The following is a 24,504-nucleotide window of genomic DNA, read 5'->3' on the forward strand; positions in this document are numbered from 1 at the left end:
TAAAATTCCTAAATATTTTACACTGAAATTCCCAAATTCTGCGATTTTGCACCTTGCACATTTCTTGACCATTAGCTGTGTTTCACATAAACTAATTTTTACAATTATTGTGAATAATAAAAAGCAAATATTGGTAGAATTGTGTTTTGATTTACGTATGTATTGTATTACATAAGGGAGTCATTAATCATAAGAAAATATTAGTAAAATAAATTATTTTACCAAGTGAAATGTTTTTTTTTAATTGTGTTGTATTAAATGATTAAAAATGGCTAAATGTATTTTGCACCGTTTGCTTTTAGTTGAATAATTTAATGATCATTTTTATGTTTTATAGATTGGTTTTGGTTGTCTTCTTGTAATTTGATGTACCTGTAAAGACTTTTGCAATATCATGTGTACGAAACTTAAGCAAAATACTAAGCATATTCAGAATATCTTTGAAACTATTTCCAACCCCCAAAATTCACACATTTCCAAAATAAATTGCCCAAGTTAAGACATATTTTGACATTATTGACTTGTCATTCACCATTTAGACATTGATTTCAGTTCAGCTTTTCTATACACATTCATTCATTGACTTAAATTATTATTTTTTTTAAATTAACATTATACTTCATCTACACAGTACAAATGACCTGGCTTATGTGTCCGCACTCACCCACTTCTGACCTTAATCACAATAAAAAGGCTGTCAAGTTAAAAGAACTCCACCCGCATGCGTTAAGGGTGAGCGCACAGTTCTGCCAGTAAAAGAATAACCCTTGTCGATTTAATCCTGTTAGCACAAAGAATGTAATGCAATATGTCCACAAGGCTCTAAGCATTGTGTGATAAACACTCCAAAAATATGACGCAACAACTGCAGCTTTGTCAAGCGTCAGGCAAGGACAATGTGGATATTCTCAGAATGGACAAATAGCAAAAGAAGGGCTTGTGTTAAACGGACGGGCAACCAGGAAGGATGCGACCCAACCAGTTTTTGTCAGCTGTACCTCAAGAAGAAAAAGACTGGAATCCATGCGGAAGGGCCGTAAGTGGTGCGATCCTCCTTGACCTCAAAATAAAGTAAACTCAAATACAGCCATGCTGCCCACATACTGCACATTATTTGTTGAGAAAAAAAAAAAAAAAACTACAAATGTTTGGTAATTTAAAAAATAATGCATCCTCTACTTGAATTGAATTGTTGTGAGATTCTTAACGCGACAAAAGAAGGTGACGCAAAGGATGGTCTTGCCTATTTATTATCTTGGTTTCTAACTAATGGAAGACCAATTGATATCATACAGGATGCCATCCATTTTGCGACTCATCATTGGGAATGTTAGGTGGGTTTCTGCCAGAGAGGAAGAAAGAGACACACACAAAAAGTGGTGTGTAATTTGCATATAGAGTATCAAACAAAGTAGATGCACCTCCAAATGAGATAATAGAGTAGAATTTGTTGTGGAGGTGTTACCTGAGCAACCGTTTGCTTCATGGGGACTCCCAGCAAATCACGCAGCTGATTTCTAGTGGGGCGCAAAGTGGCAGGCTCACTCTCCCTTGGGAAACCAAAAAAAATAAGGGAATGTTCCAAATTTACACACGTGACGTTCGAAAGGTATAATTTCTCAAAAGGTGGCCCGTTACCAGTTGGTATCGCTGAGCAGGTTCATGACTTCGTCCAAAACCTCAGGATCGACAACGCCGTCGTAAGTCAGCAGCATCTCGTACATCAGGCTAGCCGTTGTTGTTCTTACCTTCCAAAGAAAAAAAACAACCTCAAATTATTTGCGTTTACTGCTTGAATCTTTTTTTAAATTTTTATTCTTTGTGGCAGCTTCTTTAGTTCAGTGTCCGGTGTTAGGCATAAGGAATGATTTGACAGCTCATTTTATGAGAAATTGTTGAACATTTAAAATGAAAATTTATTAAGGATCGTTTTGATAAAACAGATAGGGATTTTTTTTTTTGTCCAACAGGAAGCATTTAATGTCACATTATCTGTAAGAAAATATTTTTTCAGCATTTCAATAAATTATAAACTGTGACAAAGAGTTTCAAAGCTTGTTTTGAACAATGTCACTTGCTTTTTCTACAAGCAATTGGGAAACAAATATATTAAAACTGGATCAATCAGATTTTATTTTATTTATAAGCCATATCACCCATCACACCCTGACCACATTGTTGTTTCTTGAGAGCGTACCACAAGGTATGAGTGGCAGATCAGCATCAGCAGCTGGTAGAGGATCTCCTTCCGGACTTCCCCCGGGAACTGGATGAGGCCACAAAAGCTGGCAGAGATCAACGAGCAACACAAGTCAGCACGGATGTCTGTTTGTTTGTTTGTTTGTTTGTTTGTTTGAACACAACGGGGACACTCACACGGCGGCACAGGCGCGCAGCTTGTACACGTCCGTGGATCGCCTGACCACTTTGCACAGCGACAGCATGTCCACGCAGAATGGATGACTTGGTGGCAACAAACAGAAAATACATGAGCAGGCATTTCCAACATATGTGCCCGTTTGGAAACCTACACAAAAATGGTGCAGCGATACCCACTTCTCTTGTGTGGTGAAGATGTCAAAGCAGCCATTGGACAATAATTGGTTCAACATATTGAGGAAAGGGAGGGCAATCCTGAAAGGTACATAACCATATTATGTAATCAATTAGGACGCTTAATGATATACACGATGCTGCCGAACACAAATCGAGGAGACGAGGCTGAAACAATATTTGTATATTAGACATGGATTTGGCCTATAACAGATTGTAGGTCATTCAAAAATCAGGGAACAGACGATATTTGGGATTGTATACCTCACTTTAGGTGACAACAAGAAGCGCTTCAGTTCGTACCTTGTGTTGCGCACATTTTCTCTCAAGATTTGAATCAACACGTCCATAGCAAAGTGCTGCAGAGCGGCGCGGTCATGCTGGATCCCACGCAGGTAGTCGAACAGAGACTGGGAGGAGGCCGTCACCTGGACAGAGGCACAAAAGGTCGTCAGTTAATAGACACACATCTACCATCGCTCTGTGTATGACATTATGCTATCATTGACATACAATCTGCTGGAGCTTTGTGTCGAGAATTGTGTCTAATGTCCCCATGGGCACTAAAAATAAACTGTGATCAAATGGTAACTTATGAGCCTTATGACCACAAATTGCAGCTACGCATTTGTTGATTAAAATAAATCCTCTTTATGGCTCCCTAAATATATCCAGATCTACCCAAGGGCCTGCGTATGGACGCTTACTGGAAGGCTAGTCGATACTTTGGCTGTGTGCGTGTCTATGTGTGTGTGTAAGAGTGAGAACGCTGATGTTGGCCCGCATATTGATTCAGGCCTGGCTCATTTTACAGGCGGCCCTGTGAAAACATATCCATCCCGTACGTCTCCGGGGATGTGCATCTAAAGACGAGCTGTGAGAGCGAAAACGAACTCCGCCGACACACTCGACTTGAATTCGACTGACCTCATCATCGACGCGGTTGTTTTGCTTATTCCATCCCCCAAGACTAAAAGGGGGAGAATGAGTGTCATGTACAGGGGAGGAACTTGCATGACCCCAATGTTGTTAAGATTAAACTGAAAGAGAGTTGCTGGCAAGGAAGTAAAACCATATTATGATTAGAGTGCAAAAGGGTGGCACAGACTTTTTGAGATGCATGGCTCCCTCTTTTGGACAGTTTCAGACTACCTTCGTACACACACAGGTACATTTACATTTTACAATGCACATTATACATTGAAAAAGCGGGTGTGGACCACATTCGAAAGAAGTCATTCCCTATCAGGATACCGTGTGAGATAGTCAGGGGTGCCGTGGGAAATTAATTAATTTGTTCAAAAGTTATTTCATAATTACAAATATGACTGGGGAAAAAATAAAAATACTTTTTATGCCAGAAGGCACCATAAACATGTGTATCAACCTGTTGCCATTCATAAAAAAAAAGGTGTCAAATCCAAGTCCAAGGAGTAAAGGACCTGCCCACAGTTTGGCTTTAGCTTCATCCACTCAACCTTATTGTGCTCTTTAGTTTATGCATGTATGGGACAAACTACAAATACACTGGAGTATAATGTTTTTAAATTGACAAAATAAACACAAAATTGAACACACAAAGATCATAAATAAAGATAATCAAAAACATGAGCAATTAGAAAGCAAAAACAAATGTTAAAATATGTATATGAAATGGAACAATATAAACAACCATCCATCCTCTGTATTGCTTATCCTGTGCACGGTCACAGGGAACTGTAGTTCAACATAAGCTGCTTCATATAAAATAAAGAAGCAAAATACATATATATATATATATATATATATATATATATATATATATATATATATTAAAAAACACTAACATCTACTCACTAATAGTGCAAAAGATTTGTTTTGGAAAAGTTTCACCCTGCCCACAGTTTTCCAGAAAGTAGCGTTTCAGACACATCATTTGCAAGTGGACAAAAAGGCAGAAAAAGGATTTAAAAATACCCATGTGTCAACATGGCCTCTATGATACTTGGCAGACTGTAGACTGGGATGGAAAATGTTTCAATTTTCCCTCATGAGTCACACCCTTTTCCAAACAATTCAATGTCGCCGCGCTCTACGAGATGAGTGTGCAATCCACTTACTGTGGATTGGGTCAACCCACCCACAGACACAGTGAGGCCCAGCAAGGTTTGGTATTGGTACTCGGGCAGTCCGAGTAGCTGGGTGACATACGGGAACGCTTGGGATGGAGCTTTCCAGTTCAGACTGGCTTTGACTTCCCTGAAAAAAAGAGATTGACTCGTCAATGTGACACTGCAAAGCAGGTGATGGATGACTGTGGGCGCTTACGGTGGAAAGATGCTCAGCAGCTCCTCCCTGTGGGGGATGTGTGGAACTGTGGGGTCGGAGTAGTGCAGGAGCTGAGTGAAGATGATGCCGGCGTGCGCTCTGTAGTGGTCAATCTTCTCTGCTGACTGCCGTGCCAGCCTGCACATCATACACTTCACCCTGCAAGGAAGGTGACAGAAACATTACTTCCCAGAAATGCCATAGGTACGAAGGAGTGTATATGTTCCTATTAGGTTTGAAGAATTAAAAAAAAACATCTATTTTTTCTCATCAAGCCATGCCCAGCTCCATTTATTTTTGTCACCAGCACCAATGCTTCCCAGTGTGGCACCTTCCTCCACAAAACGTGAGTCCGTAATTGCAGTTTCATCTGAGCTGCTAGTCAATTGAGCTAAAAAGTATTGTTTCTTGTCAAACATGCCTATCGCGCATTGTGAATGGCGGATACGTCACGAAGATTCACTTAACACTTCCAGCGGCACCTACAACTCCATATTTCAACTGTCAGGACAACTTTATTGTGATGAAGTGCAAAATACATTTTTAACTAAATGAATGAACAACCTCACTGTCAAAGCACGCATGCCATAAGATTGGCCATCCCTTCCATAGAATCAGTAGGGTTTCTTTTTTTTCTTAAAAACATTCAAAAACTGAATTATTCAGTGGCGATAGCGGTCTCTTTTACCGCCAAAAACATTTAATGACGTATACTAAAATCTAAATAAATGCCGCCAAAAACGTTAATTGACGTTTACTACGGTTTTTTTCCCCCTCAATGGGCAATGGAACTTGTTGGCAGGGCTCCTTTTGCAAATGGGTGTAAAAATCACAAGACAGCCAACTAACTATGGCCAGCAGATGGCAGCACTGTATCTCTTTTCAAAGGGCTCCCGGCGGTATGGAATTACACTGAAACATGACGAATCTGATTACTGTAAATAGAACGTTTTCAAGGATGACGTGAATGGTCAAAGCCTTTGTCACATTAAATCTAATTCACAGAGCGTCATTAACCTTAAATTCAAGTGTATTTATTCAGTGGAGGAAAAAAAAATCCACGTTAAGAAATATTTCTTTTACATCAAATAATGTGTGCCACAATAATTAGCATCCCTGACATAACTGTGTATGATGTGTACGATGAACCAAGATAGCACAAAGGAACACTACAATAAAGACGGATGGACATTTACTCACTGATCTGGGTGAAGTATCTCTGGAGCTGTTCTGGTCACCAGGATGGTCACATCCTTAAGACTCGTCATTGCTGCCTCCCGCACCCTTTAAGGAAAATCAAATGAAACAGCCAAAAAATGCGTATGTGCACTGAGGTAGTAACAGAGTAGGTGGCGTACATTGAAATTGTCAAACCTCCAAAATCAAATGCATCTCAATAAATTCATTAATCGTGAAAGACCATTTATTTCAGTAGCTCAATTCAAGGGGATTCACATATTACAATAGATTGAAGTCAAAAGGGAAAATACCTTTTCATACCAAATTCTATTTAAAAAATAATTTGATGTAATATTAAAATTTCTTGAGATTGTGAATTTCGGATTTTTGTTAGCACATCCAAATTATACAAAAATAAAACATTTACATATTTAAATTTGTGTACAGAAAGGTTATCATAATTAATGAAAATAAATGAAAAAAAAAACAGAAACATATATTTAAAAAACATTCTGAAAACAAAATAAAAATGAGTTATTTTTTTTTAAATGACTGGCTGAAATCATTTGAACTACAGTAACCGTAATTAATGTCAAAATGTCCTTTGTTTTAATATTTGTAATTATCTTTATACGTAAACTTTGGGGATGAATTTTAAATGTACTTATCTCTGTCACTTTTACGATGACTGTACAGCCATTTGGCACATCGAAGTTGTTATAGACAGTTGGGTACAACATGTCACCTATAAGCCATGCCATCAGGCAGTTCCCTTGTATTATGGCTTTTTATTTTTTGTATTAGGTCTTCTTCTTTTTTTGTATTAGGGACCTTTTTCAGTCTTGCACCTGACAAATACCCTGCACTTAAAAAATAAAGCTAAAACTAATACTAAAACTAATTAAAAATATTACATTTAGGAAGCATTCTAGCGATTTTAATAATTAAAACTGATTTTGAAAAGAAAATTAAAAAGGAAATTAAAAACTAATATGAAAAATCTAAAACTAATATAACCCTGGTGTATAATGAATCTATACAATGAATTTCACTTTTTGAATCAAACTAATGAAATAAATTGAGTTTGTACAATATTGGAGTTTATTGAGATGTACCTGTGGGTTTTGTGTTTCTAAATAAAGGGAGAAAGAATCCGCCCATCCCGTGTTGCAAGAAAGAACAAACGACAAGCTTGGTGGCATTCCTGCTGAGGAAGTAAGCATCACCTCGGGCTACTGCTAAGACAATCCAGCCTGTCGTGTCTGTGTATCCCAGGTTGGAGGGAAAAAGTGAGACATGACTAAATGCCCTGATAGAGGGGAACATTCTCAATACCTGCGGCAAAACAAAATAAAAACATACACCAAGCACGACTCACCAGGCGCCCACGTCCCCTCTGCTGTCCGTGGTGTAGTCGTCCATGCTGTCCAGGAGGACGACGTACACGTCGGCTATGTTCTCTGAGCACAGAAACGTCGCTGGGGGGCCGTCGGCACAAACACCCGCCTTCATACATACTCTAATTAGAAAAAATAAAGAATATGGTCACATGAAGCCAACACTCTTCAAACACTTATTCAAGATTTTTTCAACACTCCGCAGCTGCGCTGAACTCCTCATTAACATGAATATATACACCTTAGGTCCATAATTACAAATACATGATATTACAAAGTGGATTCTTATTTGTTGAATGGGTGTCTTCTGGATGAAAAAGATGCAAAACAGTGGCAAAGTTGTGTAGACATTGTTGAAAAATATTTGCCTTCTTTGGAGCATTTCTTATAAAGTTAACTGAAAATGTAAATAGTACCCTGAAGTTAACATACTTTCACATTGATCTATTAATGGATGTCTGATTAAAAAAAAAGAAAAAAGGCTGATGCCAATATTTGTCAAAATGCTGAACAACTGCACCGATATTGTACCCGGGCGATAATTGGTCTACTATTTATAATGTTCCAAATGTCCCATGTTTTCCAAAGTTGCCACAGTACATAAATGACATGCATATGCTCTTAAAAAAGTCACATCACTGTTTTGTTGGTTCCACTGTCAAGATTGCGTGATGTTACCATGAGACATTTCATAAATTACAGAATGTTTATTTATTTAGTAGGGATGCTCAATAATATCAGCGGTCGATAATTATCGTCAATTATCGACCAATTTGACAGATAATAAAGAAATCCGCCGATAATAATAAACATGCCACGTTGGTCCACCTGCTTGTGGCTCAAGTTGTGCCCAACTCCTCAACCCCTCCCCTCGTGTTCACAGAAAATGTATCATGGTGACATGGTAGTCGCCAGTGTGGGCTTTCTTTGCTGTCTCTCCCCAAATTGTTACCATTGCAGTTTTTTGTTGCATTTTTTAAACATGGCAAACTCAAAATGAGTTAGTGGTTGTCTTTGAAGCAGAGATATCAATAAAATTCAGCTTAATGGTGCTTAACACGATGTATTTAACATGTTAGACTTATTGAAAGACTATAAAGTATATTTGTATTCAAGTAGTCATCGGCTTACTTATCGGTTATCGACATCGGCACTTTCTAAATTACTGGTTTATCGGTATCGGTTGAAAATAGCATTATCGTGCATCCCTAATTTTGAGATTTGAGACTATTTGAAATATCCTACTTGTTAAAAAATTTGATTGACGATATTGTAATGCAAAGTTATGCCTTATTTTTAGATTCTTAGAGTCAATAGCTTTTACGACTTAAGAATACGCGGAAAAGGAAATGTGTTAATAAATAAAAATGATGGTGATCTTAGTGTGGGGGAAAAAAAGTAGGATACAATTTGACTGACATGTCATTCAGGTCCTGCTGGTATTGTCAGTCAGGTGTTTATTTTGCACTCGGTGAAGCTTGAACACGGCAGAACAAACAACGAGGACACAAAAGAGGCCCTTTAAAAAACAAGCCAACGTAAAAAAAATACAACGAAAAATCACAACCAAATAAGAGAAGAAAATATAGCAGCGCTCACTGAGCCAGTGCTTGGACCGCGTCCCTCCTGGCCTCTGGGAAACGCCCCTCGCGCAGACAGGCGGCATGCATCTGGCCCAGGCCGTCGAGGATCTAAGGCGATACATACATAATATTACGCTGATGCTGAGTCTAATAATGAGAACGTCAACAATGTGTGTGTGTGTAATGCGTGTTGACTTTAAGCACACCTGCTTCAGTTTGCCGTGGATCATAAAGCCCGGCAGACAGCCGAGGGCGAGGGCAGAGCCGCAACGGGTGAGCATCTGTGGACTTTGCAGCTCATCCATGTACTGAGATACGAGCACACCTAAACACACATTCATTTGGATGTTAAATGATACCGCTGGCGAGCATTTTCTCTGACTTTCTTCTAAGTAGACAATTGGGAAAAGGCTACAGACTAGGGCTACACGGTATAAACGATATATTCGATATAAGGTATGAACTTACCCGAAGGTTGACATTTTGGCCAATTGTGGTAATTACATCTTTGTACATCTGTGTTCGGGCTCACTGCTCAGTGTGACAGATATACCCAAAATGTATGGAAAAAAGACCTCCGTGAAATAAAGTATGTTTATGTCATATGGCTGCGGCTCAAGAGGTAGAGCCGGTCATCCAGTAACCGTAAGGTTCGCTGTTTGTTTCCTGCTCTCTCCAAGTCATGTGTCGTTGCATTATTATTATTGCATTATTATTATTAGCATTATTATTATTAGGGATGCTGCGATCCACTTTTTTCATTACCGATTTGATACCGATACCTTGAGTTCAGTATCTACCGATACCGATCCGATCCATACTAAATTGTCTTTGCACTTTTGCCGCCCAGATGATGCCGGAACCAATATTTTGTGTTTCCGCACGGACATTTAGTGCTGCCAGACAGCAAAGCGGAGCGAATGTAAACCTAAACACGGAAATGTGACGCGCCTGATGGCGAGCGGACCTGCTCGATGAATGCCCGTTGCTGGAGGTAACAACAACACAACTTTAAATAACTTTAAAATGGCGTGATTACTGTGGGAAATGAACAAAAAATAAGGTGCTACGGAAAAGGCGCGCGCGTCGCGTATGTCGTAGTATTCCCTGTATTTTATTTTTTCTAGACCTTGACTTGACTTGTACCCAAAGCAAGTCATAGCCTTAAACCCCCAAGACATACCCCCCCGACCCCTCTCGTAAAAACTGAAGCTAGTTGAGAAAAAAGAACTCACTCTGCTTCTCCGAGTCAGCCTGGTTGAGCTGGGCCTGGTAGTACTCCTCACACAAGGCAGACAAGGCACTTAGCACAGCAGCCTGCAGGCGCACAAAAAAAGCAGCCATGAATTTGAATAGGACAATTTCACATCAAATGAATGAATTGCATATGCCACAAGGCCAAAAGTCAGCATTAATATGTTAGACACAAATTTGGAAATGGAGCTCACGATAATGTAAATAAATTACCATGATGCCATCCTTCACAGTGCTGGAGACCAGATGAAGCGTCTTGATGGTGTCGTCAATAAGCCCTTGCCAGCCAGCTGAAATATAGAGCAATAATATCATCACACATGTGCTCCAATATTTAATGTGTGTGTATTCGAGCAAACGGACTCACTGATGACTGGGTCACTCTTGAATGGCATTTTGGACAGGGAAAGCTTTTCAACAAGTCTGCACACTTCAATCAAAAAAAGGCACTCATGTCAAATTGCAGCACTGATCAAGTTCCAATATTAGTTTTTGTCTTTTACAGAGTGACTCACTGGCAGGCCTCATCAGCTCTCCACCATAACCCCTTCAAAAAAAAAAAAACGAATAGCATATTTATTTTTTGGAATGCCACTCATCAGCATTTTTATTATCAGCTTACCTGTACCGTTTCTTGTCAAGTAGCTGAAAATGGGGCAACACATAAAATTCAGCAAAAGCTATTTAAAACATTTTTTTTCATTGGGGAGCGTGTCTTACCTTTTGATGAATGTCCTTCAAGGCAATCACACAGTCCGAGGGAATGATGTCCACTATAGTCCTGTTAGACCATTTTTTAAAAGTGTGTTATGGATTTAAGAATGATATAACAGAAATTGCTTTAGTCACCAACCCAACAAATCTACAGGGGAAACTTCTAAAGCTTGTTCAATTTATCATTGGGAATACATTCTAGCACCACCCACAATATGTGGAAAATCTTTGGTACAGAGAGACACTTAAATTTATTAAAACACATTTCTTGAACGGGTGGTAAATTGAACAAAAAAAAGCAACAAGCATTAATTGTTAGCTGAGGCCAACAGCAACTCTTACCTATGCCAGGGGTCACCAACCTTTTTGAAAGTGAGAGATACTTGTTGGGGACTGATTAATGTGAAGGGCTACCAGTTTCACACACACTTCTGAAATAACACATTTGCTAAAATTACCTTGAATTATGTTAATAATTAATGATGACATACTGCATTTGTGAAGACACTGATCATGTTCATGTTTTTTTTCACAATAATCATCAACAATTATTTTACATGGTAGGAAACAGATAAATATCATAATGCTATACTTTATTTCTATAAATCTCTGCAAATATTAACATTGTCAAATGATCACTTAGCTGGTGAGCTGTTCTTAGAACAGACCCACAGGCTACTCATGTGGTACTTGGGGACTACTTGGGCTGGTGGCCGTGGGCGCCACATTGGTGATCCCTGTCGTCCTGCGTGGACGCGATCTGAGTGGGTTTACGTGTTTCCCTATTCTCCTAGCATCCAATAAAGGCTCCTTTGCCAAATACAAGGGCATTTAAGTACCGGTAAGTATACTGTAAAAACTAGGGCCCAACCAATTTAATCAGCCGATATTAGCCCTTTTGATTTTTTTTAATTGGTTCTTACTGTCTGTCAAATACACCTGAAGTTGTTTAAAGTTTTATAACTACCACAACCTGGGTAGTTTGGTTTATGGTGTTTCTTTTATGTGATAGCATTAAGCAAGAGGATTTTGGTAAGGTAAGTTATATTGTTTAGGTTAAATAGTACACAACATGTAATTGTCTTTGTTTTATTCTTAGATTTACAATCAATTTGGATTGGCAATAAACAGCTTGAAGAAAGCACTTGGCCTCTGTTTTTGAAGAATTTTCAGTATCTCTTGTGAAGTTTACCTGGCACCATCTAGGGCTAGTACAGTGATCCCTCACTTTTTGCGGGTGCTACGTTCCACGCTCATCCGCGATAGGTGAATTTCCGCAAAGTGGTGGTCGTTAAACCCCAATAAGTCTGGGAGAAGCACTACATATACATTTCACTACAAAAAAAAGACTTTTAATTTTTATAATCTTATAAGTTATTTCTCTGGGTGCTACTCCATGATTCATGTCATGTTGTCAGAGCCATCAACAATCAAGTGAAAGTAAAGCTCATCAGGAAAAAAATTGCTGCGAAATGTAAACCTAAACTCTGTGAGTCACAATATTCTCTGAATGGTTGATGCAAGCAGTGAAGTTCGCTCTTTGCGAAGCTCTGATGACCCCATACAGGGATCCGAGCATAAAACACGCAGAACAGTGTTTTCAGCGAAAACATAACAGAAGTTGTTAGTAAGTGGCAACGTAAGATGGCTGCCCTCTGGCTTCAGCCGCGAGGGTCCTATTGAGAGTCCATTCATACACAAGTCTGTGCCTGCATGTTGTCCTTGCTGCGTTTTAAACATCTACCTGCCTTTGTGGACGCCCAGTTTGTAAAGTGCGTATGTCACCTCCGCACACGCCAAGATAGCTCCGTGACGACCTTGAAGGTCTGAACCCACGGCAATGTTCAACAGCTGTGGCAGAACTGCGGAGAACACACAAGAAAGTGTTTCTTTCCATTACTAATTATACGGTTTCAGTCAAAAATGTACATTGTGAACAATTAAGCTGCCCTCCAAGGCTCAACGTCATTAAAAGAAACACGTATGGTGACATAGCTTACCTGAAGTCGCCATGTAATCAGGTGCTTGAGGTGTCAGGTTGTGGAGAGCTTTTGAAGTGAGCTCTCGAATCGCACTGAAAAACACATTTAAAAAAAAATTGCAGCAAAAATGTGGAGGGATGCATCAAAACAATGCTAATGCAATGAGAATCAAGCATTATTTTACAAGAAGTTGTAATGTGATGACGGGGGGTATTACTTACCCATCCCAGTGGTTGACCATCTTGACTACCAAATGATCAATCATGGCTTTAGTGTACTCAGGAAAACTTGCAATGTAAACACTGGAAAAAGGAGACCAAAAACAATTGTAAATTAAAATCTAGAAAAAAAAGAAATGGGAAGCTGTGAACTCACTGGCATGGATTTCCTTTCTGACAAATCCTTACCTGGTGTTGAGATAGCAGTGGTTGCGAATCCCCACAGCATGATAATCCGCTGCGGTTGCAATGTCAATGCCATGAGGAAACATCCCCTGTGGACAAATACAAAGCTCTGTAGGTTGTTTTTTGTGTTATTTTTTAAACGCTGTGTGGAATGATTGAAATGTTGCCCTATGTCGCAAATTGCCCAAAAATATCTTTACAATAGCCTTTTTATTTGACCATTTAGGACTCAAAAATTCGAATTGGCAGATTAACGCCTTAGCTGTTCACACCTGCAAGCCTCTGGCCAATAGTTTTTCAGGTTGGATTCGGGTTCGAATTTCCCGTCCTCTGTCTGAGGATGTAACGCCATGTGCGCATTGCTTGAGAAGGGAGTGTGCAGTTTCATTTTTCGACCAAACGTGGCAGTAGCGATTTGAAATTCAATTTTTATGCATTGGGCAGCTTTAAAGTAATTGCTAGGTCAGTGACTGTTGGGAAATGTGGTTAGTGTTTGCCATTGCCCTGCAGCTGTACTGGAAAACTTTCATTACAACTGCAAGTTGGAGCAGGGAGACTTGGTGGAAAAATTTGGGCGGGGGAATCACAGTTAAGCTATAATATTCAATACTGGTTAATAATGTGATCATGAACCTGTCTGCCGACGTTTTCCTGGAAAGCAGCCTGGGAAAAAAGAAAAAATTAAAAATCTGTCAGTAAAAATGATGCATAATATGTAGGAAGGATGTTAGGAGGGACTTACTGAGGCGGCTTTGCGGCAGCTCACATTTCGATCGAACACGGTTGTAACCAACAAAGAACTGCAGAAGCAAACAAAATATGTACAATTTCAGAATCTCGTCCAGTACACATGCACATGTATAATGATGACTTCCAATACAACAATACATTGCAAACTATTTGACCAAATATATATATTCATGCTTATGCTAAAGCTAATAAAGAAGGCTCTAGTGAAATGAAGACAAAAAAACACTTGCTATGTAGCTAAATAGACATTATTGGAGCTATTCACACTGTAGGTACTGTACGCTAGTTAGCTCACGAACAAGATGCTTAACCTAAATAAGGCAACTGAAATAAAAAATAAAATTGATCTTCTGTATTTGATTTGCTGATGTAATGCAACCATCCATCCATCTGTCTTTACTGACAATAATTGATGCCAAGTCAGAGATCCATGATGAGCATTATTGTCATGATACCGCACCTCTAGAAGAAAAAAAATCAAGTAGTATTAGTAATAGTGTATAACTTTGGGGAGGGTGCAAAGATAAACTACTGCTCTTGTTTGCGTTTTGCTAACAGCAAGCATGCCTAGGGCTGGACTGTTTTGCCTTTTGCAACTGCCCTTGCCCTGAGGGATAGAAAAAACAAAAATTGTTCTGATTGCAATCCAGATAAGTCATTGCGCATGAGCTAGGATCACAGAATAACTGGCGGGGTCTGTGAGACAACCGCTTTTGCGTCGTTCCCACAAAAAAAGTGCATCAGTTTCGAATGGCGCAGGAACCAGCTTGTCAAAGGGCCGCTGCCAAATCAGTGACCGAAACTCAGAGCAAACAAGCGAAACCTGGCTATCCGGTAGACGAGGGCAAAGGGAGGGAAGGGTGTCGTTGACGCCGCCACGCAGGGGATCAAACCAACACTGCGGAGTCACGGGCTGCAGGTTTCAACACGTTGAGTCGCTCTTGAGAAAGAGTCACCGGTGTGGCATCATCGTACATCTCGGCTTTGAGACAATTGAATGACTTGTGAATTAATTGTGAAACTTGTTATCGCAATATGATTTAATAACTCCAACTACACAAAACTGCATTTAATGTCACCCTATTCACCACAACATTCAAAATCATACGTTGTAAAATAATTTCTGCTCCACCTCTCAAATTTTCTTCAAATTTGGAGTTGTGTTAGAAAAGGAAGGTAAAGACCAGAACATTTTTCTTTTAAGCCTTATAATTTCAGAGATGCTAACTTTGTACTAATTAGAGATATTGCCCAACTGTAAACATCTCACTTTATTTCATTAAACATCTATCTATAATCATATAATTAGCAAATGTAATTGCATTACGTATTAAATTTTACATATATTAATAGAGTATAATCCTCATCTTTGTGAAAGCAGCCATTTTGATACTGCTCTTGAATTGGGTCTAATCTTTTCTGCAATGTTTGGTTTGGGTTCGGGGATGGATTGAGCTTACCTGGCAATTTGATTGACAAAGGGCTTGAGCTCTTTGGGGTCGTATGCCCTGGCGAAGGACCAGCACACATAGCAGGCTGCGTCGCGGACGTTAGAGCCGATACTGCATGCGCCCCTTTTTTCATCGTAGGTCAGGGCCTTGATGATGAGAGGCACCACTGCCGAACAGAAAGTAGTTCAACGTCAGCTTCATTCAAACAGACTTTGGACCTATAAAACGTACAATGATAAACATGCATCCGTTTGCTACAGCAATTGTCCACATTAGGGTTGCTTGTAACTGGAGCCTAGTCACAAATCTATATTAACATAAAGTCATAAGAGATGTAGAAAAAAAAAGAGTTTATGGCACTGCCATGAATATAAAATTAAAATGAAGAGAAATAATTACAGCATGAGCATACCTTCTCATCATACGGGCTATTCGGTCCCTGTACGACCGATGTCAGAGTTTGGTCCGCATGGCCGGCAGTTAGTCGAATTTGTTTCCTGTGAGGGTTGGACTCCGCCAAGGTTGCCCTTTGTCACCGATTCTGTTCATAACTTTTATGGACAGAATTTCTAGGCGTAGCCGAGGCGTTGAGGGGGTCCGGTTTGGTGGCCTCAGCATTGCATCTCTGCTTTTTGCAGATGATGTGGTGCTGTTGGTTTCTTCAAGCCGTGATCTCCAACTCTCACTGGAGCGGTTCGCAGCCGAGTGCGAAGCGGTTGGGATGAGGATCAGCACCCTCACATCCGAGACCATGGTCCTCAGTCGGAAAAGGGTGGAGTGCCCTCTCTGGGTCGGGGATGAGATCCTGCCCCAAGTGGAGGAGTTCAAGTATCTTGGGGTCTTGTTCACAAGTGAGGGTAGGTTGGAGCGGGAGATCGACAGGCGGATCGGTGCAGCGTCTGCAGTGATGCGGATGCTGTATCGGTCCGTTGTGGTGAAGAAGGAGCTGAGCCGAAAGGCAAAGCTCTCGATTTACCGGTCGATCTACGTTCCTGCCCTCACCTATGGTCACGAGCTGTGGGTCGTGACCGAAAGAACAAGATCCCGGATACAAGCGGCCGAAATGAGTTTCCTCCACAGAGATAGGGTGAGAAGCTCGGTCATCCGGGAGGGACTCAGCGTCGAGCCGCTACTCCTCCACAATGAGAGGAACCAGTTGAGGTGGCTCGGGCATCTGGTTCGGATGCCTCCTGGACGCCTCCCTGGGGAGGTGTTCCGGGCATGTCCTACCGGCGGGAGGCCCCAGGGACCACCCAGGACACGCTGGAGAGACTACGTCTCTCGGCTGGCCTGGGAACGCCTTGGGGTCCCGTCTGAGGAGCTGGCTGAAGTGGCTGGGGAGAGGGAAGTCTGGGCTTCCCTGCTAAAGCTGCTGCCCCCGCGACCCGACCCCAGATAAGCGGAAGAAGACGGACGGACGGACATACCTTCTCATGCTGTGTGACAAACTAGTTAATTGCGCACCATACAAAATTACTAAAAAGTTGTATGTCAATACCGCCCTAAAATGAGAATCTCCTGTATACTTTACCTTATATTTAGTGTTGTCACAATACCAAAATTCTGATTTCAATAATATACCTACCGGTATATAAAGCACGGCAATGCCAATGCTTAAAAAATTCAATGGCAAAAGCATCAGTCATGGAATCATAAATGGCAAAACACTTTCAAATTCCAATTATTTGTATTTTTATCATTCAAAATATTAAGCAATAGAAGGATAAATCAAATTGTTATTCGGAGTGGGTTTAAAAAAATCGAATAATCAATATTAGAAATATTTTTCTTTTGAAGTCCGATAGCGATTCATAAAACCATGAATTGATTGAAGAAAATAGAATTTTAAAGGCAGAAATGTTTGTATCTTACTGTTCTCTTGAAATGTATGGTTCACGTGAATTTAAAAGTACTGTACTTTCTTACATTTATGAAAGAGCTGACATTGTACTTTAATACAATTCATAATCTTTTTAATTTACATTTACTATTATTGAATTTGATTATGAACATATTTGTATCTCATCCTTGCTGATGTCAATGTTTGTGTAACAATTAAGTGATTATAACATGTATTTTCATTAACAAAATAAATCATTTGACCAGTTACTGCCTGAGCAAAATTTTCTTTGGAATTTAATATTTGTGGAGTTTTTATAAGGTCCTTAACATTTAAGAAGAATTGATGTGCCTTAATTAATCAATATCGGATTGAATTGAAGTGAAGCGAATCAGGAAAAATCGTAATCGAATCGAACTGAACTCCTGTGAATCGATTGAGGAAATCAATACCAAGCCCTAATTGTTATATACAGTTCGTCATGATAATATGAAATACAAAAAATGAAAAGCAATGTGTTTGGTGAAGAATGATATATGACAAGGTCAATTCATTGTTTTAAATTTCTGTTTTACAGTAAATGTCAACAAAGAGTGACAATTTGCTTGCTATGTGTCAAACTGCACACAACCATTAAAAAATATATATATATTGGTAGGATGGTACCATTTGGAAGTCAACGAGTGTCACAGAAGGGATTTTGTAGGTTCCACTGTACTTAAATATTGTGCTGATTGCTGCTTATGAATTTTATTTAACATTGCATAGTGAGCATAACAACTGGAGGGTTAAGTACATAATTCACACTTACGCCTCCTCCCGATTATCACATCTTCTTAATATATAGCGGCTGCAGTGACCGCCAGCCTCGGTCCCGCTAAAAAAGACCCGAAACAAGGACCTGGGTTGACCGAAGCCGCATCATGCAAATCGTTGCTCGAGGCTCGACTAATATCAGGAACATTGATGTTGCCCGAGGGCGCTGCTGTTTGGACTGAGGCCCCACCCACTGGAGAGAGACAACAGCTCACAAAGACAAACTCACCACACAACTAATATGAATAGGGTTCACACCTGCTGGATCTCTCTCACACACACACACACACACACTCTCACTGAAGACATAATAGCAGGACATCCCTGACCAACTGAGGAGCTGCTTGTCAGGTACCGCGATACTTCACAGAGCAGGTAAAAACGATTTAAAAAACATTAATTCTTGCAATAATGTGATGATTTTTGAAAATGGTGATGATGGTGGACACTGATGTATGTAAGTAGGTATCCTTCACTGGTGTTTTTATAGAATTTATATGGAAAATGGCAAAAAGTTGTTTAGTATTTAAGTGGCATATAGGACAGATAAAGCAAACATGCTAAACAAAAAAAAGATTTTATAGCGCTAATTGCCGTGCTTAGGAAAGGAGTGGCAAAACTTGAGTGACAACTTCTTGCAACAGCGCATGACAAGCAGGTTCCTCCACACGGCACCGAAAAAATCCAATCTGAAAGATGTCCTGGTGGACAAATGGTTACAACTAAATAACAGTAAGCGCAATGAAGTGCTTTCCTGCCAGGCAATGACGATTCATGAGCTCATTGGCGAATGTCAGCCATGTGCATCCTGCAGGTGTAGTAGTCACGGGAAGCAGGTGTCTGTCAGTTCCCACACTGGCAGAAGTGAGTTGTGGCAAGCGGCAAGTTCCAGCAGGCCCTCCACATGTCCGTGACAGTAAGCGCTTAGTCCGACCGGCACCTGCTGCCGCGGTGAGGCAAGGTGATGAGTGACATTCGAACGGGAGAGGGCACAGGCGGAGGGTTTTTACACAGCCGCCAATCAAGCAAGAAACACAAAGCGGGCTTACACAAATGCACGGCATGCATTCGTATTTGCATATGCAAACCGTGTCTCTGTTTGGGATCCAACCTGTTTGCAGGCGCAGTTGTAGAAAATACATTAGCCTCAGGGTGCGAGGTTTTGGGCAACTAGAGATTTTGGAGTGACTACTCAAACACTTGTGTTAGTAAAAACAAATATTTTTCAATGCCTTTTGGCCAGGGTGTAACTTTTCAGCAAATAGAAAAACATTATTTATTGGCTTTTGTCCTCACAAATTATATTCCAGTGTGTCTTTCCACAAATATGATTCCCAACCTTTTCCGCCACTAGTTAATTCTTCAGACTTCTGTATGATGAAATGGAATCGGGTTTAGGGGTGATAGTATAAATACGTTCTATTTTAAATATTACCATGGTCCCAAAGACGTATTTATACATTTTGTATGTTTATGTTATGTCAGAAGGCTTTATGCAGCCTCTGAACTGAAGAGAAAGCTTACTGCAATGGTAGTTATTACAAAAACGGACAATAGTTGGCAGCGGCGATGTTGCAAAAAGGCTTTCCCCCCCAGCGTTTTAAACAGATTTGTGAATAATGATTAAACTTAGCTACATTCTAATGCTAATTGCTGCAAAACGGAAACAGATAGAAAAAAAAATTCCTGATGAAAAAAGAGACTCTAATCTTTCTTTTGGTAGGTTCCATGTTTTTATAGCAATAGAACAAAATATTCTGTGGGTCTTGCAAAAATCAGTCAAAATCCAGTAAAACAGCCGGGAGCGAAGGGGATTGCTTCAGTGAAAATGGCTGGGAGTGAATGAATTAAGTAGTGAATGTTGGCTTGTCAAGCAGAAATTCTCAAGCTTGGGTGTCAAATTTATTTATTTTTTTCTATGGAATTTAAGGGATTGGATCGCAATGGCCACTGCTCAAGAACGGAAGCCCAAAAGGCCTCACTACATTCCCCGCCCACCAGGGAAACCATTCAAGTACCAGTGTTTCCAGTGTCCTTTCACCTGCAATGAGAAGTCCCACCTCTTCAACCACATGAAATACAACCTGTGCAAAAACTCCATCTCCTTGATGTCGCAGAGAAACTGTCAGACAGCTCGCCAGCTCAAGGCTGAAATAAAGACTGGACCTGTGAAATCTAAAGATGATGGAACATCGCCGGAAACTCCAGTGCCACAGAATGCGGAGGAAGAGAACGCAGCGGAAAGGAGCGATGCGTCGGAAGAGGTTGATGTTGAGAGTGACGGTCCGGTGGAGAAGGAAAGCTGGAGTTTGACAAACACATGTGACGTTCTAGCTAAGGAGGCCAAGTCGCTGCCTCGTCAATCTGCCTTCTCCCCGGTCATGCCCAACCATGATGGATCTGAAGCATTGAAGTCGTCTGTGCCACTGTGTGATACATCACAAACTCCTGTTCCTTCATTCGAGCGTCCAGCATTCCCATGGACTGTTAAGCATTTCTCCACTCCCATGGGTCCAGAATACACTCCTTACCTCAGGCCTTTTTATTCTTCATACTACCAAGCCGCAAGCCATAATGCAATTGAGACCAATTCTTCTCCTCTGCAGTTTGACTATCCGGGTCCACAGAGGCCAGTGGCACCGCAGGCCATTGCCCCGCCTCCTAATTCACTCTTCGCCCCTTACCTGTACCGATACTGTCACCCAATCAACGCAGGACAGCCATTTAATTACAGCCTGTATAGGCATGAGCTTTCAAGATATCTTCCTTTGGACTGGTACGGGCAAGCCCTCGCTAGTAAGGATTACAATTTATACGTACAATCGAGTCACAATCACTTTGCTGAACAAGAGCAGCTCAGGCAAAGTGGCGACAAGGAGACCAGGCTGAGCCCGAAGGAAGGCTGTTCTGCTCTGGGCTCCCCCGACAGACCCTATCATGCGCAAGTCACCCAGAGGAATGACGAGGAAGCACCACGAGACACCTGCCTGGATGAACCCCAGCCGTCAAAAGAGGAGCAAAACGTGCAGTCTGATGCCAGGCGCAAGGACACTGCTGAAAGCTTGCTGCAGCTAGGAACTCTGCTTGTGGATGCAGGGTAAGAAAAGATCACTTAGACCACCCATCCATCTATCCATTTTTTATATTACTTGTCCTCATTCGGACAAGCATTCATGCTCACATTCACACCTACTGTGTGGAAAGTTTCTATTCCAGACTTTTTGCATGCGTACTCAGGCTTAGATTAAGTGTGAATGTGAGTCTCAACAGTTTGTCGACATGTGCTCAGTGATTGGCAGATGATCAGTCCAAAGTGTACACAAAGTCCAAGTCTGCTAGAATTTTAAAAATCGGCAAAAATCGGCCATTTTTTTGTTTTTAAACACATTACAACATAAGGCAAAGACAAGGCATTAACACCCCTCCAATCAGCCCCCACACTACACCTCCCCCAAAAAACAAAATGGACGATATTTTTTCCAATTTTTCTTTCTGTTGTAAAGTTAAATATTTAAGGACAGAGGGCCAAATTCACAAAGAATAAACTGCGGCCACTGATAGCATCTTCAAATGCACTTCAATTGCATGCGCAGTTTGCTCCGTCTTAACATCCAATTCACAAAGGATATAGCGACAATTATATACCAGCGCAAACACGCTCATAAGGTTTAGCAGCGGAGTGCAGTTTGCACTTATTTTCCCCCTGGTTGCAATAAGCCACACAGTATAAACGCTGGCCTTGCGCAAAGTAAAGTTTGGCATAACAATGGCAGTTAGGAAGAGCATGATGACATTTTCAGAACAAAAGCTTGAGGTCCTGACCGAGGAGGTGTGAACAGGACAGTCTAAAAGGTTTTATATTCACGCTTAATGTGAGAAAAGCCTGGCAGCCCGGGCACTTGGGGAAACCCTGTGTGCATATCGCCTCATTTAAGTACGCACAAATAACACTGGAGCGGCAAGACATTATCTGCTTGATAACGCACTTAGTGAAGTATTTCACCATCTGTGTGTGCTTTGTGAATTAGATGCTATCTGTTTGCTACATTTGTACCGGCTAGTGCCACGCAAAAGCCAGACAATCCTTTAGTGAATTCGGCCCAAAGTATTGTAAAGCAGTAAATTGTTCTGTCTGTAATTGCTATTGCTGTAAGCGTTGAGTGTAGAAAAAAAAGAAGAAAGAAGTTATTTTATTAATTGGTTACCGGAATTGTATTTTTCAGCACACGGTATACGGTGAGCAATTGTTTGATATTTTCAGAGGTTGAAGTTGACATGAGTAGAGATGTGCATGCGCATTTTGGTGACGATTCGTAGCATTTTTGTGTCATTAAGAGACGTTCCGCTTTTGTACATTTACAGTTGTGGTCATGGGTTTACATACCCCAATGGTATGTAAACTTCAAGCACAACTTAACTTTTGAAAATGTGATAGTGGAAGCACAAACGGTAAATGGCAAAACACTGTAGAAGGTACAATATATTTTTGCTGTAATTTAGCTAGCTGACTATCTGCAACCTACTTAGAATTCAGTTTAATTGCTGTATGTATCTCTTAAACAGATTGGCTGAGAAAAGCAGAAGTGTGTCCGAATCATGTCAGGAAGCTACCTCCAACCTGGAAGAGGACAACAGAAGCATTCTGGCACCGCTAAACCTCTCAACAAGGAACCCAGACATCTCGGACACAGAAGAGGCACGTGGTGCAGAGGTGCCGCTGAACCTCAGCCTCCGCTCGCCTCACGCCAGCACGTTGGAAGACGGCGACCACACGGATGAAGAAGCGTGTGACCAGAGGCAAACGGCGGCCCTGGCGCTCTGTCAGCTCGCCGTCGCCAGCTTGGCCGCCTCTTTGCGGCACAACGGAGACCGGGTTCCGGGCGCAACGGAAAAAACTGAACATAAGAGCACAGCTAACACGACGGCCATGAAACGATTCAATGGCAGCCGCGGTAAATCCAATAAGCACAAAGCAAAGAAGAGAAAAGTGGCAGCCCGGGCTGTGAGGAGGAGACCTCATGCTACAAAACACTCATGGTTGACCAATGAAAAGCGTCTATCGCCGAGATAAATGCTTTCATTGGATAGTCGCACGTATAGAGTGAACGCACGCACGTTAATCATGGTTCGGCATGCGATTTTTTTTTTTTACTCTATCCAATTTTATCCATTTCTTGGTGCTCAGGCCAAAGCAACAGCAATATTACAAGATATGGTGGTATCTTGGTGACAAAGAAAAATTTTGAAGTGAGTTGAAGAGTTTCATTCAGACAAAAGTGGTCATTTGCCGCCATCTTGCGGTATCTACAGGTATCAATTATTCATGGTTTGGCACTATTTGGAGGGATAGCGACCAGCCCTTGTGAAATAGCGTGGGTTCATGACTGCATTTTTTTTTTTTTGCAGTACGTAGTGAAGATTTGTACTGTACAAACTCAAGATCATTGAACATCCTAACATTACTGAAGCACTGATAGACTGTAAGTACTTAAGTAGGGAAACGTGATGTAGATCTGCCTGCCATGTAAAGCATGTAAAAAGTCTTACAGTACATTAGGTACACCTGCATTATGAGATAATTTTTCTTTGAAAAAAATAACAGCAAATGAGGGGGGCATCCACAACCCCACCCCCTTAACCCCCGTTGACATTTGGTGACGATTCCTAGCATTTTTTTTTGGTGTCATTAAGCGATGTTTAGCTTTTGTACATAGTTATGTAAACTTTCAAGCACAATTTAATATTATCAGCAAAGATGTTTTTATGATACAGATCTTGCATATTCTAATGTGAGTTTACCTAATCAATTTCCTGGTAAGTGTGTGTGCATGTCTATGTTGGAAAAGGTGACACTGAATGTTTATAGGGCCTGAACTTTTTTATGACAATCAGGATATTTTTTTTGAAGAATGCAAATAAAAACATAAATGAAGAAACATCTTTAACTCATTTGCTCCCAAAAACGTATAAAAATGTTCTATTTTAAACATTGCCATGGTCCCAAAAACGTATTTATACTTTTTTTTTTTTTTAATGGTAGAGCATACAGAAGGCTTTAATGCAGCCTCCTAAGAGGTCGCTTAAAGCAATGGTAGTTATTACAAAAAAAAGTCCAGCAGGTGACAGCAGAGTAAAAGAGATCAAAAAGCTAAATTTCCCAGTGTTTTCAACAGGTTTGTGAATAATGATGAAACTTAGCTATATTCTAATGCTAATTTCTGCAAAACGGAAACAGATACAAATACACTTTTTTTCCTGATGAAAGAAGAAACTC

General features: G+C 40.6%; 2 protein-coding genes across 3 annotated transcripts in view; one reads left to right on the plus strand and one right to left on the minus strand.

Annotated features, from left to right (window-relative positions):
• Nucleotides 1-1,232: 1,232 nt before the first annotated feature.
• Nucleotides 1,233-24,504, minus strand: part of tbcd (tubulin folding cofactor D) — a 31,930-nt gene continuing 8,658 nt past the window's right edge. Inside the window, exons 14-39 of one of the 2 annotated variants that reach the window (XM_077556920.1) lie at nt 15,584-15,740; nt 14,116-14,173; nt 14,007-14,036; nt 13,377-13,462; nt 13,191-13,271; nt 12,988-13,061; nt 12,732-12,849; nt 10,994-11,054; nt 10,896-10,918; nt 10,789-10,820; nt 10,641-10,703; nt 10,487-10,563; nt 10,255-10,336; nt 9,226-9,344; nt 9,036-9,127; nt 7,418-7,558; nt 6,061-6,144; nt 4,861-5,019; nt 4,653-4,791; nt 2,857-2,981; nt 2,557-2,634; nt 2,377-2,463; nt 2,198-2,285; nt 1,639-1,748; nt 1,466-1,550; nt 1,233-1,342 (exon numbers count right to left, since the gene is read on the minus strand). In XM_077556920.1, the coding sequence (XP_077413046.1) occupies nt 1,331-1,342; nt 1,466-1,550; nt 1,639-1,748; nt 2,198-2,285; nt 2,377-2,463; nt 2,557-2,634; nt 2,857-2,981; nt 4,653-4,791; nt 4,861-5,019; nt 6,061-6,144; nt 7,418-7,558; nt 9,036-9,127; nt 9,226-9,344; nt 10,255-10,336; nt 10,487-10,563; nt 10,641-10,703; nt 10,789-10,820; nt 10,896-10,918; nt 10,994-11,054; nt 12,732-12,849; nt 12,988-13,061; nt 13,191-13,271; nt 13,377-13,462; nt 14,007-14,036; nt 14,116-14,173; nt 15,584-15,740 (2,261 nt within the window). In that variant the 3' untranslated portion in view covers nt 1,233-1,330. Of the gene's footprint in view, nt 1,343-1,465; nt 1,551-1,638; nt 1,749-2,197; nt 2,286-2,376; nt 2,464-2,556; nt 2,635-2,856; nt 2,982-4,652; nt 4,792-4,860; nt 5,020-6,060; nt 6,145-7,417; nt 7,559-9,035; nt 9,128-9,225; nt 9,345-10,254; nt 10,337-10,486; nt 10,564-10,640; nt 10,704-10,788; nt 10,821-10,895; nt 10,919-10,993; nt 11,055-12,731; nt 12,850-12,987; nt 13,062-13,190; nt 13,272-13,376; nt 13,463-14,006; nt 14,037-14,115; nt 14,174-15,583; nt 15,741-24,504 lie in introns of those variants that run through there. The other variant, XR_013291098.1, reaches the window with a different exon arrangement.
• On the plus strand, nt 18,476-24,166 carry znf750 (zinc finger protein 750). The gene is made up of 3 exons (XM_077556921.1): nt 18,476-18,605; nt 20,161-21,327; nt 22,794-24,166. The coding sequence occupies exons 2-3, from the start codon at nt 20,174-20,176 to the stop codon at nt 23,299-23,301; spliced, it is 1,662 nt and encodes a 553-aa protein (XP_077413047.1). The 5' UTR covers nt 18,476-18,605; nt 20,161-20,173; the 3' UTR covers nt 23,302-24,166.

Source organism: Vanacampus margaritifer, chromosome 2 (assembly GCF_051991255.1).
Source record: "Vanacampus margaritifer isolate UIUO_Vmar chromosome 2, RoL_Vmar_1.0, whole genome shotgun sequence".
Lineage (NCBI taxonomy): Eukaryota > Metazoa > Chordata > Actinopteri > Syngnathiformes > Syngnathidae > Vanacampus > Vanacampus margaritifer.

What these genes read in the sequence shown, in the direction of transcription:
- znf750 (XM_077556921.1), top strand. Translation starts at nt 20,174, where the DNA reads ATGGCCACTGCTCAAGAACGGAAGCCCAAAAGGCCTCACTACATTCCC. An exon ending in ACTCTGCTTGTGGATGCAGG is followed by an intron (nt 21,328 to 22,793) that starts GTAAGAAAAGAT and finishes TCTCTTAAACAG; the next exon opens with ATTGGCTGAGAAAAGCAGAA.